Source organism: Phyllostomus hastatus, unplaced genomic scaffold (genome assembly GCF_019186645.2).
Source record: "Phyllostomus hastatus isolate PE091 unplaced genomic scaffold, TTU_PhHast_1.1 phas_contig_195, whole genome shotgun sequence".
In the NCBI taxonomy this organism is placed as follows: domain Eukaryota; kingdom Metazoa; phylum Chordata; class Mammalia; order Chiroptera; family Phyllostomidae; genus Phyllostomus; species Phyllostomus hastatus.
In genome coordinates, this window is record NW_025333706.1 from 3,779,738 (window position 1) to 3,796,937 (window position 17,200).

The 17,200-nt window shown below is 38.3% G+C and overlaps 1 protein-coding gene across 1 annotated transcript in view; it reads right to left on the reverse strand.

Moving 5' to 3' along the window:
* The window catches only part of SPTLC1 (serine palmitoyltransferase long chain base subunit 1), an 81,066-nt gene that overhangs the window by 6,300 nt on the left and 57,566 nt on the right, over positions 1–17,200 (reverse strand). Inside the window, exons 9-12 of the mRNA XM_045833868.1 lie at positions 13,355–13,462; positions 11,159–11,254; positions 10,323–10,419; positions 8,904–8,958 (exon numbers count right to left, since the gene is read on the reverse strand). Coding sequence (XP_045689824.1) covers positions 8,904–8,958; positions 10,323–10,419; positions 11,159–11,254; positions 13,355–13,462 — 356 coding nt within the window. The remainder of the gene's footprint in view (positions 1–8,903; positions 8,959–10,322; positions 10,420–11,158; positions 11,255–13,354; positions 13,463–17,200) is intronic.

Here is a 17,200-nt window from a genome sequence, read left to right on the forward strand (position 1 = left end):
TCCAGTCTCCCATCAAGTCTATGCTCCTGCTCCTTCACCTACCTGGGCTCAGGAGGCCTCTCCTCCTTGGGCTCCTTGCAGGCCATCAGTCCCTAGGCTTCCACCTTGTTGTTTCCTCTCCCCATCTGCTCTCTTCCATCCTCCCATTGCTGCTAGCACCAGACATATCTGGTCTCAGCCCCAGTGTCACTCCCGGGGGTTCCCTCATCACCTATTCTAGGGAAGGGTCTGCACCATTATTTTCTGTACTTGCTGTTTGTTTCCTTCACTTCAGAGACTACTTATTACAACTGTTTCCTTGCTTGTTATCTAAGTCTTTGGTCTGTACCTTGTCTTATAAATTATGTAAGTAACCTGACATTTAAAATGTTATAATTCAACTACCAGCAGTATGTTTAGATTGAAAAGTTTACTTATTTGTATGTTTAATTTTAAATTTTACTTGAGTTAACACATTTTCTTCTTTCTTAGAATTAATAGCACAGAAATCTGCTGCTTCTCAGGGAGAAAGATATTTAAGGATGTTTGACCTAGAACACAAATGGTAATACATGTTTCTTGAAATTAGGCTAAACATTTTGGATTGCTTTCATTTAGGTTGTTTCTCCTAGAAAGATCTGTTCTCCCTTCAAAATAAAGCATGTGGGAGCATACATGATTCCTCACATATTGTTTAGGGCTCAACAAACTTTTACTGGATGTCTACCACATGCCAAGTAGCATGAGAGGTGCTGGAAGCAAACATCACCTGGCTTTCAAGCAACCCTTGCACATTATTAAATTGTGTCTCCTTTCTTTTCAAAAAAATTTATTTATTTGATTCTAGAGAGAAGGGAAAGGGGAAGGGAAGAGGGAGAAAGAGAGGGAAAGAAATGGCAAAGCGAGAAACATAGATCGGTCGTCTCTCACATATGCCCCAACCACGCCCTGACCAGGACAGAACTTAGGTGTGGGCATGTACCCTGACGGGGAATTGAACCTGCCACCCTTTGCTTTGTGGGACAACACCCAACCAACTGAGCCACAGTGGTCAGGGCATGTCTTCTTTCTTTAAATGCCACACACCATGCTGTGATCTCTCAATAAATTAGACTGCAAATTTCAATCATGGAATCTTAGAATCAGGGCTTCTGAAATGTGGGACAACCTTCTAGATTAGTTTTCTTTGCTAATGTAGGAGCAAAACAACATGCTTTTTAAAAACCCATAACCTATGTGAACTCTGAATGTGCTAAACTTGTACACAAAAAAGTACCAATTGTCTTTACATCATGTACTCTCAGGGGAGAATTTTAAAAATTGCTTTTCAAATAGCATTTCATATCAATTAAATGGCTCAGATTTTTCTTAACACATACAAGGTACCTACAGCCCAACTGAACCTGTGCTTCCATCAAATGGGCTGATCTCAGACAGTGGGTGAGGCAGGCTGGTGGGAGAAGGAAGGAAACAAAACACCCTTTTTCTGGCTGCCATGACTGAATGTCAGATGAAAATGTAATTAAAACCAAATGGACACAAAATTATATCTTGAGTTCAGAAACTCAAAAGCTGTGTTGCAGGGCCTACAATACTTTTTAAATAAAAAATTTGAAAGGCCTATTATTTTACCCAAATAGGTAAATACTAGATAAGTACTGGGCTAGGCCCCAGGCACAGAGCAATCAACAGTTCAGATGTGGCCTCCACCATGTGCTGCCAGTCAGGGAGGAAGCTGGACACAAATAACAATCTGCTAGAATCTAGGGACTCCTCAAGTTTCCAGCAAGGAATCAAACTAGCACAGGCTGCTGACTTCTTCCAAACACAACCTCAGAGAAGAAAGAAGAAAGTCACTGATTAGAAGAGACTAAAAAAAATTACTTAGAAGTAAACATTGAAAACACTGCCTTTGATATTATTTTTCTTTCAGATATTTATTGGAAAATAAGAAATAAAACAAATAACCTAAATGTAGGAAGTTAGAGTAAGAACAAATTCAATCAAAGTAGAAAAATGAGAGAGAAATAAAATGAAAGAAGTATGATTAAAAAAACAAAATTAAATTTAAAAATAACTAGCTTGGCAAAATTCTGGGAAGATTATCATAAAAATGCAAAAGAAAGGAACATAAAATTTAAAAGGGAAATAATATAGCCAAGGAGAGATAATCACAAACAATACCTATGGAAGGCCTTGAACCTAGAGAAACTTAAAAGGCTGGGCATCCTACCCAATTCTGAAAAGACAACAATTAAGCCTTGTCACACACAATGGCTCCAGAAAGCAGGAAGTGTGGAAAAACTGCTCAGTCATTGCCTGAGGCTATCAAAATGCTGATTCCTACGTTATACAAGGTTGGTATAAAAAAGATTATAGGACGACTTAAATTATAAGTATGGAGCGCTGGCTGGTGTGGCTCAGTGGATTAAGCGCTGGCCTGCAAATCAAAGGGTCACTAGTTCAATTCCCAGTCAGGGCACATGCCTGGTTTGTGGGCCAAGTCCCCAGTAGGGGGCATCTGGGAGCCAGGCACACATTAATGTCTCTCCCTTTCTTCTTCCCTTCCCCCTCTCTAAAAACAAATAAATAAAATAATAATAAAAAGAATTTACAAAAAAATAAATTATAAGTACAGATATAAAGATTCAAATTAAAAGCTAACTGCATTTAGTAGTGTTGAAAATGACTTCCGGCCAAGATGGAGGCATAGGTAGACACACTGTGCCTCCTAGCACAACCAAGATAGGGACAACAACAATTTAGAAACAGAATAACAACCAGAACTGACAGAAAACTGAACTGTATGGAAGTCGGACAACCAAGAAGTTAAAATAGACCTGTCCATGCAAACCCGTAGGAGGGGTGGAGTTGGGCAGCCAGGCGCAGGTTGAGGCACGGAGAGCAGAGAGCATTGGGGCCAGGTGCACGTAAGGCATCTGGGGCGCTCAAGACCACAGCGGGCAGACCCAGAGCGTGTAAGTGGGAACTGGTAGACCCTGGCTGAGGGGTGGCAAATGGCAGACCCAGACAGGCTGCGATTGTGAAGCAAGACACTATGCGCAACCCAGGATCCCAGTGCTGGAAAGTAGAGCCTTGGGACACTGATTGAAAACACCTGTGGGAGTTGAGGCGCAGGGAGAGACTCCCAGTCTCACAGGAAAGGTCCTTGGAAAGTCCCACGGAGTGCACAAGCTCACCCACATGAGAACTGGCACCAGAGGGGCCCAGTTTGCTTGGGGGAAGCGGGGGAAGGGACTGAGGTCCAATGGAGAGTGGAGCAAGCACCACTGTTCCTTCTTGGACCCCGCCCCCACATACAAAGTCATAACCCAGCAACTGGGGTACCCCACCCTGGTGAACACCTAAGGCTCCACCCCTCATACATAACAGGCGCAACCAGACCAAAGGGGGAGGGGGAAAGATGGCTCAAACAGAATTGAAAGCCCCACAACCAGTACTTTTAAGCAAGCGAGAGATAGGCAACCTATAAAAGGCACAGTTCAAAGCACTGGTGATCAGGATGCTCACAGAATTGGTTGATTTTGGTCACAAATTAGATGAACAAATACAGGCTACTATAAGAGAAATGAAGGAAAATGCACAGAGAACCAATAGTGATGGGAAGGAAACTGGGACTCAAAACAATAGAGTGGTCCAGAAGGAAGAAAGAAACAACCAAACAGAAAAGAGTGGAGAAATAAGAATTCAAAAAAATGAGGAGAAGCATATGAACTTCCAGGGCATCTTTAAACACTCTAACATCTGAATGATAGGGGTACCAGAAGGTGAAGAAGAAGAGAACAAGTGGAAAACTTACTTGAACAAATAATAAAGGAGAACTTCTCCATTCTGGCAAAGGAAATAGACTTCCAGGAAGTCCAGGAAGCTCAGAGAGGCCCAAAGAAGTTGGACCCAAGGAGGAACACACCAAGGCACATCATAATTACATTAGCCAAGATTTCAATGAAGGAGAGAATCCTAGAAGCAGCAAGAGAAAAGGGGACAGTTACCTACAAAGGAGTTTCCATCAGACTGTCAGCTGATTTCTCAAACGAGACCTTACAGGCAAGAAGGGAGTGGAAAGAAGTATTCCAAGTCAGGAAAGGCAAGGACCTATATCCAAGATTGCTCTATCCAGCAAAGCTTTCATTTAGAATGGAAGGGCAGATAAAGTGCTCTTCAGATAAGGTCAAGTCAAAGGAGTTCATCATCACCAAGCCCTTATTTTATGAAATGTTAAAGGGACTTATCTAAGGAAAAGAAGATAAAAAACATGTATAGTAAAATGACAGCAAACTCACAATTATTAACAACCACACCTAAAACAAAACAAAAAGAAGCTAAGCAAACAACTAGAACAGGAACAGACCCACAGAAATGGAGATCACAAGAAGGGTTAGCAATAGGGGAGTGGGAGGAGAGAGGGGGAAAAGGTACAGAGAATAAGTAGCATAGATGGTAGGTAGAAAATAGGGGGAGGGTAAGAATAGTATGGGTTATGTAGAAGCTAAAGAACTTATGACACAAGGACATGAACTAAAAGGGGGGGGAATGTGGGTGGGAGAGGGTGTGCAGGGTGGACGGGAGTGAAGGGGGGAAATGGGACAACTGAAATAGCATAATCAATAAAATATATTTAAAAAGAAAAAAATAGTGTTGAAAATTATATTGTAAGCAAGTAGGAATTTAGTCAGAAATGCAAAGATGGCTTAACATCAGAAAATATACCAATGCAATTCAGCATGAGATAAATCTGTAATTTTAAAAAAGTCCCCAATCTAGGAATCATTTGATAAAGGCCACCTACACAAAACCTATCATATGTTTTACATTAAGAAAAAAAAACAACCCTGTTATTTATTTTTAGACATGGGAAGGGAAGGAGAGAAATATTGATATATGAGAGATACATCGACTGGTTGCCTCTCACATATCCACAACCAGGGACTTGGGCGGCAACCCAGACACGTGCCCTGACCGAACTGAACCAGTGACCCTTTGGTTCTTAGGCTGTTATTCAAACTACTGAGCCACATGGGCCAGGGCTCATGTTTTACACTTAATAAACACTTTTATATTGGGAATAAGAGAAGGATGTCTGGTATCACTGCCATCGTTCAATAGAGTATTAGAGACCCAGACCAATGTAATAAAAGAAGAAAAAGAACTCCTAAAATGCTTAAGAATTAAGAAGAGAAAAATATTATTGCAGATTACAGGATTTCTATGTATATCATTGTAACAGAATGAAACAAACTACTAGAATTAGTAAGATCTTAGACTACTGAATGTGGGATCAGTTTAGAGAAAACAGTAACATTCTTATAAATCAGCAACAATTAGAAAATATAAGAGAAAAAACAACCCCATTCATAATAGCAATAGCATCTACAGGATATCTACAAACTACCCTTAAAGGTCCCATAGAGATACAAGAGCTTAGGGAAAAATTTAAATTGCCCTGATGAGGTGCAGGTTCAGGAGAAACCAGGAAGGGAGAGATTGGACACAGTTACATAACTGTTTTTGAAGTGTTTTGCTGTTAAAAGGAAAAGAGAAACAGGATGCTGGCTGGAGGATTAGGACACGAAGAAAAATTCAAGTACATGAACACTAATCCCCTCCACACTAATCAGAAAATTAAATGCAATTACAATTAAGCCCTGGCTGGTGCAGCTCAGTGGATTGAGCGCGGGCTGCGAACCAAAGTGCTCCAGGTTCAATTCCCAGTCAGGGCACATGCCTGGGTTGCAGGCCATGACCCCCAGCAACTGCACATTGATATCTCTCTCTCTCTCTCCCCCTCCCTCCCTTCTCTCTCTAAAAATAAATAAATATAATCTTTAAAAAACAAAAAACAAAAAACCAAAGTCTGAGTCAAACTCCTCTTTAAAAAAATGCAATTACAATGAAAATTCTAGTAATATTTTTGGTGGAACTTGAACTTATTCCAAAACTTACACAGTGACTGGGCTCACTTTGGCAGCACATGTACCCAAGGTTATATAGTGATAAAAACAGAGATAGTACCAAACACAGTCAGAGGACTGAGCAAATAACCAATGAAGGAGAAAGAGCTGAAAACCACAATCAGGAATAAGAAGGAAACTGGTGTATGAGAGAGACCAACCAGTGAAGAAAGGATGTGGTATCTGGATATTTAGAAACTAATGGCACTAGTATTAAAATAAACGAGACCTCCCTCTCTTGACCTCATTTATTTCTCCAGCCAGCATCCTATTTCTCTGTTCCTCTTAACAGCAAAACTCCTCAAAACAGCTATGTAACTGTGTCCATTGCCTCCCTTCCTGGTTTCTCCTGAACCTGCTTCTATCAAGCATTTTGCACCCACTACTTCCCTGCAACTACTAATCAAGTACGATAGCCTCCACATTATGAAACCAAAGGAACCACTCTCAGTGCTCTTATCTGATCTATCAGCAGCAGCACAGGACACACAGAAGTTCTAACCATTTCACTTACTAGCAACTGTAGTTACTCAGACCAAAAACCTTAAAATCAAACTTGAATCTTCTTTCTCACTTACCCTGAATATGAACTTCTGGCAATACCACCTTCAAAATATATCTAAAACCCTCTGCTACTATGAAGGTTGAAGTCACCTTCATCTTTCACAGGAGGCACCACGCAATATCCTCACGGGTTTCCCTACTTCTGTACTTGCCACCAGGTATATTATGTATTTTTTCACACAACATAAGAGTGATTTTGCTAGGTAAGTTCAGTCATGTCATGCCACTCTTGCTCAGAACCAGGCCATGGCTTCCTACTTGAGCCAGGTTCTTGTCACGGACTTCAAAGGCATGCCCTGGCCCATTCTCCCTTCTTGCCACACTGACATCCTTGATGTTTTGTTTCCTGTTCCCTCTACATATCTAGATACCTGTGCGATGTGCTCCCACATTTGCTTTACTGTGTGTTTGGTATGAGGTGCCTGCAGAGTCCTTTAAGCAGAGATGCTAAAAGTAAGCCTTTGGATGTGAGACCTGGAATCCTACAGAGAGGGATACATTGGAGATACAAATTTGTGAGTTGCCCACATGCAGATGCCATGATCTGAAGCTCCAGAGGTGGAAGAATGAAATTCTCCAAGAAGGTAACAGAGAAAAGAGCCATGGACTAAGTCCTGAAGAGGAGGGTGCTAAAAAAAAGGCTTTGAAGGAGACCAAGATGAAGCCATTCAGAAAGGCAGAAGAAAACCACAGTATGGAGTAACAGAATCTAAGGAAAGAGAGTGCTGCAAGAAGGACAGTGATCAACTGTGCTGAAAAAGGTAAGTAAGACGAGCTCTGAAAATGGTCCGCTGGATTTAGCAACAAGGCTGTCACTGGTAACCTCCACAGGAACAGTCTGGGTAAAGTGCAAGAGTAGAGGCACATTCAGTAGTTTCAAGTGTAAATGAGAGGTAAAGATGTGGATAAAGTTCTAACAACTCTGGGGAAGATGAGCTATAAGAGAAGCAGAATACAAGCTAGTGCTAGAGGTAAAGGTGGGGTCAGGGAAAGGAATGTATATGCAGAGTGTACCTGAATGCTAATCACATGACTCAGGAAGGGGAAAGACCGATGAAAAAGAAAAGGGACAGCAAAAGCACTTAGTCTTTAGAAAGAAGAGGGGTGATGGTTGGAGGAATATTTCTTTGGCTATAACACACCAGACAGGTTCAGATACCAGTTAAGTGCATAGGTTTGTTAGGAAAAATAAGGGAGTTCCCAAGGGACAATATGAGGCACGGTTGTCAGCTAAACATAGATGAAGTTAGACAGAGGGTTAAGGATATTGGAGAGATGAAAAGGTGTGAAAGAGCTCGGAAAAGTGGAAGACTAGACTTACAAAATAAACACCATAATACTGCCAGACAGAATGAAGGGTTATGTTCCTGAATTTACAGTGATTCCAATGTGCTGGCCTGTGTTGGTATTAATATTTCATCAACCAATGTAACTGGAACCAATATAAATAATCTCTCTCCATCATAAATCATGCAAGAACTTTTGTTACTATAAGGTAGACACACCCAGAACTTTAATTATTTCTGCCCCTACTTTATCGGGAACAGCTGTGATCTGCTCATTTTTTACCTGTCCTTGTCTTTTAGAAAAGTTTCTAGTTTCCATATCTGGCAATAGAGGAAGACCTATCATCACCAAAATGGCTTGTTTCACCTTAAAAAAAGCAAAAAAGAAACACCCTGGGCAATGTGAGATATTTTCTATAAGAACAGAAATCTGCCTGAAAATAGGACCAAACTCTATTTTTATCTCAACTCTAGTAGAAGAATGTTAAAGTACTCCTGTGTTGTTAAAACAAATAAAACTCATAAAGTTCTTTTCAATTTCACTTGTTTCTTTTTCTTATATTAACTTCAAATAAAGCTTCGTAATTTTCTAAAAAGGAATATGGATAGTATGAATACATTGTAATCTAATTACATAGCATATAGTTATTTCCTTTTATTTATACATATGTGGAGAGATTCTCCAATATTAATGCTGGTTATTTCTGGTAGTAGCATGTTGAGTTATTTGTTTTTTTTCTTTTTCTTTTTAAAATTTTAATCACTGTTCAAGTATTTTTTATTTTTATTGTTTTTTATTTTTTACTTTTAATTGTTACAGTTACCTATTTTTATCTTGTATATTGCTATAATATTTTATTAATGAGCTTGTATCATTTTAAGAAAATCATGATTCTTTAAAATAACAAGACAATGGATACCATGGTTTCATACAGACAAATGTAAGTAAACTGAGTTTTTGATTTCTTAGTTGCAATTGTCAAACTGACCCAAGCCTATCAAATGTACCCAGCACCAAAGAGATGACATTCAAAATTTTTCATTAATTGTTTTAATGTGGTGCAGATGAACGTTAAGTTGGTTGAAAACATATAAAACTTACCCTTGTAAAGCTTTATGAATTCGTTTGCACTTTTCCTTCAACACTGCAAAAATACCTGAGTGAAAAAAATAGAGTCAAGAGTACAGATGACCCTTTAACAATGCTAGGGTTAAGGGTGCTAACCCCCTCTCCATGCACATGTAATTTGTGCATGGAGAATCCACATATAACTTTTGACTTCTCAGAAACTTAAGTTGTCCCTTGGTCTTTGGTGGGAATACCAAAATCTGCAGATGTTCAAGTCACCTATACAAAATGACAGCTCAGTGAACTTCCAACCACAGATTGAAAACAGTATATACAAGTGGACCTGTGGAGTTCAAATCCGTGTTGTCCAAGGATCAACTACATATTTGGAAACTTTGATACTACTAACCTAAAAATATTTTTAAAGATCCAGTTCAATTTCATCAATTTAAAATGCTACAAATCCTTCCACATGCTAACAGCACACATACAGTCAGAAACTCCTCTGGAGGCCCAAGCTTTCATCCTTAGTTCATCCTGACACCTTTTTACCCCACTTTCAGCAAAAATCTGGGATGACGTTTTCTACATCAAAACGATGACTGATGACTGCTGTTCTTATCAAAATTTTATTAAATAACCTGGCTAAGAATAAAAGGGCACAACTATATTTTATTTCTAGAACCCAAACGATTTTGTAAAAAATAGAGACTGTATGTAATTAAGTAATGTTTCTGATCTTTTCACATATATTTTCCTCTTTCTCCAGGAAAACCCAAAAACTAAAATGTCTGAGCAGGAGGTGGGAGGGCCAGGTCATCTACTGAGCAGGCATATGAATGCACTCAAAGAGACACAGAGAAACACATTTCCTGATTCTCTGAGTTAAAACCAGAGTTGAAAATTTAGATTTAAAATTCAGAGATACCAGGTAATGCCTATTTTTCAAATTCTGTTCTACACTTTGGTGAGGAGGCATGATCACACCCAAAGCCACATTTGAAATTTAGTCGATTTCTCCAGTTAAGTAAGCTTTAATAGTTGGTAAACTACATACCAACTGATAATTCAAAGGCTGAAAGAGAAACTAGAAAACAGTTATAAAACTATATAACAAAAATTATTAGCACACTTCAACTAATTTCTCCAAAAATGATAAAACAAAGGACAACTGGCCCAGAGCTGACCCTTCCTCCTCTCGGTGCCTCTACCCACCAAGGGAACAAGTGCTTTGGCTCTAGATCTGGGAACAGGAGAGAAGCTCTACATGCAATCCCTGATGCAGCAACAACTGCTTCACTGCCGTTCTTCCTATAAATACCTGGTAATGAAATTCAGAGCCAGAGCTCTGTCTGATAAATCATTTTCTCTAGTTAATTCCTCCAAAAAACATATCAGGAACATGGCTCATATAACTTGCCAAGTCTGACTTCCTGGGTCTGAAGGTTATACCTGGATTCTCTTCCATGATGTTGAGGGCCTCGATTGCAGCAGCAGCTAAAAGGGGAGGCAATGAAGCTGAAAAGCAGTACCCTTGGCCAGAAAGTCTCTGAGAAGAAACAAACAAGTTAAAAACCTATTTATTTTTTTGGCTAAAAAGTCTAAAGGCACCAAATTTCTGCCATCACTGACTTAACAGTATATACAAATAGTGAGGTAGTAAGATCCAGGCATGTAATACAAGACTTTTTTTAAAAAAAGAGATAATTGTGTCCTGGCCAGGTGGCTCAGTTGGTTAGAGTGTTCATCCCATACGTGGAAAGGTTATGGGCTCAATTCCTCAGAGACAGGTTCCCTCCCTGGTCAGGGTGTGTATGGGAGGCAACCATTCGAAGTTTCTCACATCAATGTTTCTCTCTCTCCCTGGCCCCCATCCGCTCTCCAAATCAATAAATATATCCTTGGGTGAGAATTTAAAAAAAAAATTAAAGGGAGCTAATTTCTAAATGTAAGTATTTTGAGTGATCCTTTTAATTTAAAAAATTTTAAATAAAAATTGATTAGGCTCTGGCCAGGTAGTTCAGTTGGTTACAGCTGGTTACTGTCCTGATGCACCAAGCTTGTGTTTGACCTGTGTTCAGGGCACACAGAAGCAGCAATCAATGGATACATAAATAAGTGGAACAACAAATGGATATTTCTCTCTTCCTCTCTCTCTCTCAAATCAATCAATAAAAAAGTCTTTAAAAAACTGTGATTGTGAATGAAATTTTGTTAAAGTTACATTTTGAGATGACAAATGGAGCAATGAGTTTCAGCCGCCACTTTTGCTTTTAAAAAGAACGTACCTGATGGTCAATTACGAAAGACCGGCCACAGCAGAAACCCCCAATAGAAGCAAGTGAATTCTCCATGTTGGCACTGATAAGATCAATATCATCAATCTGTCAGAAAAGACAGGGGGTAGCAATTATTCCTCAATTAAAAACAAACCAATGTCAAGTCTGGAGACAAAATTTCTGCACTAATCATGTCAACATCTGGGTTCTATGAACTATTTCAATGAAAACAGAGGGTGAACCACACAAAATCTGTTGTTAAAAGGACTGATGTTTCAAAGCCCACCTTTTTCCCATTTCATCATGCATTAACAATTTATACACAATGGGGAAGAGAGAGATAAATTAAAAGAATATGAAACCCAAAGCTGTTTGATACTAAAAATATTCACAGGTACAAAATAAAATCATTTCCTGGCTTTAGTCACAAAAGGTCATTGAGGTAAATAAAAACCAGAATTTTAAGTACTTTGTTCCTATATTCCATTTAACTTTCACCTTTCCAAAAATGAAACCACACATGGTAATTGACTCTGTGACCAAACTGGATGAATTGCGCAGTAGATGATCCTAATGTATCCCATGGGCTTCTGAGTTCTACCTTCTCAACAATTTAAGTATTCCTTTGATCCTCACCTTCTGTTCCAGCCCCCAGAATCAAGTTTTATTCTGGCTACGCAGTAACCATTCAATAATTACTCACCAATGGCCATGATAATGACTGGTCAGATCACATCTGTTGTTTTTTTAAGATGTTCCTCAGATCTAACAAGAAAATCTATATACTCTCATTTTTTAAAAAAATCCTTTTATTGTAAAAAAATTTAAACATATACAAAAGCAGAATAGGAGAAAGTATCCTATCACCCAGATTCCTTTAGCAACTCATGGACAATCTCATTCCATAAATAGCCCCTATTACCCTCATCATTTCTTTGGAGTAAATCTCAGACTTCATATGGTTTCATCTTTAAATATTTCAGTGTACATTTCTCAAAGATATAGACTCTTCCAAAAATATAATCATAAAACTATTATCACACCTAAAAAATGAAAAATTCCTTAACATCATATATTCAGTGTTTAAATATTTGTCTCATAAAGCTTTTTTTAAAACAGTACTTGTTTGACTAAGGATCTAAATAAGGCCCATATAATCTGTACTCTTACTCATGCCCTGACATAGATAGTGCTTTTTTCCCTTCTGTAAAATTTTCATTCCGTAAGGTTTACTTGAATTATGTTTCCATTTTATCCTTGATTCCTCAGTGCATGTAACTGTCAAATGTTGGTTTGTCTTTGAGGAGCCTATGTCAATCTAACTTCTCTAACCTAAGGTGATTTTATCTTTTACAGTTCAAGTTGTTAACACAGGTTGCAAAACTTTTACGCATAGGATTTGGGGAAAAGCTTCCTTCAACTTGACTATACATAGCGGGGGATGAAGACAGGTTCTGCAGATGGGCTGACTAGTTCCTCCCTGAGGCTCCAGGAGCACAAGCCACTAAGACCAGTGGCAGCTGGGGCTCACTTTCCTTTACAAAAGAAAACATGATAAACTGACTTTAGTTGTCTGGGACTTTGAAGGGCTTTGCAGAATCTGTGCCAGTGGTGTTTATATGTTTGTGTGTCAGAACTTTAAATATTAAAAGAACATCATTTCGCTGCTATGACAGATATATATTTTTAAAGATTTTATGTTTATTTTTTTTAGAAAGAGGGGAAAGGAAGGAGAAAGAGAGGGAGAGAAACATCAATGTGTGGTTGCCTCTTGCTGGCTCCCTATTGGGGGCCTGGCCTGAAACCCACGCATGTGCCCTGAGTGGGAATCTAACCAGCAACCCTTTGTCTCACAGGCCCATGCTCAATCCACTGAACTACACCAGGCAGGGCAATACTTTCTAAAGGACCACTTAGGGAATTGTTACTGTTTCTAAAGAAACACTGAAAGCCAGGGTCCAATTCTACTGTGTAAACACAACACAAATTGTATGATAAACCACTCTGAGTTGACAGTTCTGATAGAAGATAGGCCAGCTGGTTTGGCTGACCCAGTATGGCCTCCTTGGGCTGATGAAGTGACAGACACCAGTGGCATGGCCCTGTACATCCATGAGGGGTGCTGCCTGTGCCCATGAACCTGCTCAGCAGGATGGAAAAGCATACTTCCTATATGAGAGAATGTTCCAAAAAAGGAGAACTTACATTGATTCCAAAGTGTTCAGTGACTCCTCGGCCATGCTCCCCCAGGACTCCAAATGAAAGGCTTTCTTCCAGAAAGATCCTGGCTTTATATTTGTATTTTAATTTAACCTATGTGTTAATAAAACATAACTTTACAATTCTAATGATTAGTGACAGCAAACAGAATACCCCAGTAAGAACAAAATTAACCTTAAATGAAAAGGGCAAAATACCATGTCCAGCTGCTCCTCAGTATAGGTAGATTCTTATCTGTGAATCTGTCCACTTGCTGAAATTTATCTGTGACTCCTGAATCAATACTCAGGGCACAGGGGCAGAGGAATGAAAACTGTGAGTTCCCTGATCTGCATATTCCAGCTCAGTTAAACAAGTGACTGCTTCAGGTCATACATTAAGCAAGTGTCCTTCTCACAGTCTATTCATTGCCTCTTTTTTGCATTTTGTAGTTTTTGTTGGTGATCTTGTTTAAAATGATCTCAAGCATTGTGCTGAAGTGCCGTCTGGTGTTCTTATGTGTAAGAAGGCAGTGATATGCCTCATGGAGAAAATGTGTGTTAGATAAGCTTCATTCAGGCAGGAATTACAGCACTTTTGGCTGTGAGTTCAATGTGAATGAATCAACAGTATCAATTAAATAGGGTGTCTTTAAAGAGAAACACATATAACATGAGGTCATGTACTAAATAACTGATGAAAATGTTGTAACTAGAGGCATGTACAAAACTGTCTGTCTGGGAGTAATAGTTCAAAATGCTGTAATTCAGTATTTGCAGTATGTTCCTAAAACATAAGTACCATGAATAACAAAAATCGATGGTACTTTAGAAGCTCTAAAGTGTCCACCCTAACTCAATAATACATATAGCACGATGCCAATTTTTAAAGTAAGTGCTAAGACATTATGAGCACAGAAATGTAATCTATCTGTTAAATACTGGTCTGATCATACAAAACTTCTGGGAAATGTACATGCTCTTTCCTCAGTGGCACTGTGTTTTAATTTGGCTCTGTGGCATTTTTTTAATGCAGAAAACATTTTCACTGTGTTTTTCCCTTTACCTTTTTAGGTTTATAAGAAAGTCCTTTCTCATCAAAGATAGGTTCAGATGCATATTTATATGTTTTTCTAAGTATTTCATGTAATTTATATTTTTGTTTACACACTGGGAAGCTGAACATACACATGATTGTGTATAGGTTTTGCCCCCCTAATGTTTAATTACCCCATATGATATGCGTGTGATCAGTTTCACAATGAACTTAAAACACAATGATTATCAACCTCTAAATTTTATACATATTGCACAAGAAGATGACCTCACAAATATTCCCATGACCCATGTATCTTTTCTTGTGTCAGCATCTTAATTACTAAAGGTTTAATTTTAAGATTTTTTCCCACTGAAACTATAGAAATAATGCACAAAAAGTTTCAGGTGGTTGATGTCTGGTATCACAAGTCTCAGGTAATTTATTTTTTAATCATCAAGATTTTATTGGCTAATCTTGCTAATCAGTATCAAATCTGGTGTGGCGGTACAGAGCTTTTTGCTGGATTTTAATTAAAAATGAATAAACTCATTTAGGGAGAATAACATCTTTCAACACTGACTCTTTTCCATCCATTAATATTAAAGAAATAGTATCTAAAAATCATGTTTTAGAATATATTTAATAATATTATGGTAGAACTGGTATGTAAGTACACAGGTCAATGAAAGAAAAGAGAAACCCCACAATTAAAACCTATTTTGTACCCTGTAACTCCTCCATACTCAACACTTCCATACACCTGACCTGTCCCTATACTTAAGGTGCTGTTTCATTGCTTGATGGTATACTTGCCCAACGGTACTGCCCTACTGTTGTACCCCTATAAAACGCTGTTCTACCATCTTTTGACCCACTACCTGCTGTTTTTCTATCAGTCTTTGACACTCATGAAAACAAGGAGAGAAAATACATACATCTCTTTCACTATTTAGAATGTATATATATTTTCTCAAAACACAGTGAAAATCTTTTAAAATAAGATCTAAAACCCTTATTTTAAATCCTTACTTGATGGATGGACTCATAGATTCAAATTTCAATGGTCAAATGTAAGGGTGGTTCAAGAGGAAAAGCAACCAATGTAATGTAACATATTAACAGAATGGCACAGCCACTGTGGAAAACAGTATGGCCTTCCTCAGTAAGTTAAACATAAAACTACCATATGATCTAGCAATTACACAGCTAGATATATACACAGAGAAACTGAAAACAGGGGTTCAAACAAATATTTGTACATAAATGTTCATAGCTGCACTATTCACAATAGCCAAAAGGTGGAAACAACCCAAATATTGATCAGCACATGAACAAAATGTAATCTTACTTTAACTTTCAAAGGGAATAAAGTATTGATCCATGCTATAAACTGAGAGAACCAGGAAAACTATAAGCTAAGTGAGTGAAGCCAGGCGCAAAAGGTTATGTATTGTAGTAGTCTCCCCTTAGCAGTCTGTAGTTTCACTTATCCACAAATTTGGTCTCAGTATGTTAACTGGAAAATCCCAGAAATAAACAACTCAATAAGCAATTTATTAGCTTTAAATGGTGTGCTCTTCTGAGCAATGAGATATATAATAGCATGTTCTCCTCTCCACCTTGCCCAGGACGTGATTCATCCTTTCTCCAGCACATCCACGCAGTATACAAACACTTAGTAGCTGTCTCAGGTATCAGATGTACTGTTGAGGTATTGCAAGTGACTATGCTCAAGTAACTGTTATTTTAGTTAGTAATGACCCCAAAGTGCAAGAGTGGCAATGTAGAATTTAGAGAAGCCAAAGAGAAGCCACTGAGTGCTTCCTTTAAATCAAAAGGTGAAAGTTCTCGAGTTCAGAAAAAACCAAAATAGTGCTGAGGTTGCTAAGTTCTATGAGAACGAATCTTTTATTTGTGAAACTGTGAAGGAAAAAGAAATTTGTGCCAGTTCTCCTAGTTTACCTCAAACTACAAACATTACAGTCATAGTGCATAAGTGCATTGTTAAGATGGAAAAGGCATTAAATTTGTGAGTAGAAGACATGAACAGAAAATGTGTTCCAGTTGATGGCAACATGTTGCACCAGAAAGCACTGACATATATGAAGACTTCACCAAGGAACCCCCTGAAACAAGGGATCACAATCATGTAACTTTTATTACAGTGTATTGCTGTAAGGGTTCTATTATTAATCTTTCACTGTACCTAACGTACAAATTTTTATTTTATGTACATATTTATAGGAAAAACATGGTTTAATATGGGTTTGATACTACCTCCAGTTTTGGGCATTCACTGGGGTCTTGGAATGTGTCTCCCGTCGGTAATGGGGGACTATTGTATATAATACTTGTTAGGATGATTCCATTTACAGAAATAACGAGAACAGGTAAATCCACATAGAGAGAAAGCAGACTGGTGGTTATTCAGGACTAAGGGAGAGGGAAAATGGGGAGTGACTGCTTACTTGGGTACAGGGGTCTTCTTTGAAGTGATGAAAAAGTTTCAGAACTAGATAGCTGATAGTTGTACAACATTGTGCGTGTACTAAATGCCACAGAACTGTATACTTTATAATAGCTAATTTTATGTTATATAAATTTCACCTCAATTAAAAAAAATTTCATGTCATGGTTTCTAAATAGAGTATGTTGCGTTTCTCTGTTAAAAAGCTAAGTTTCACAAAATGCATATTGTATAATTTTATTATATAAAATTCTACAAAAGCAAAACTATTGGAACAAAAAGTAGATCAATGGTGGCCTTGGGCCAGGTTTTGGGGTACTGACTACAAAGGGGCAAGAAGGAACTTT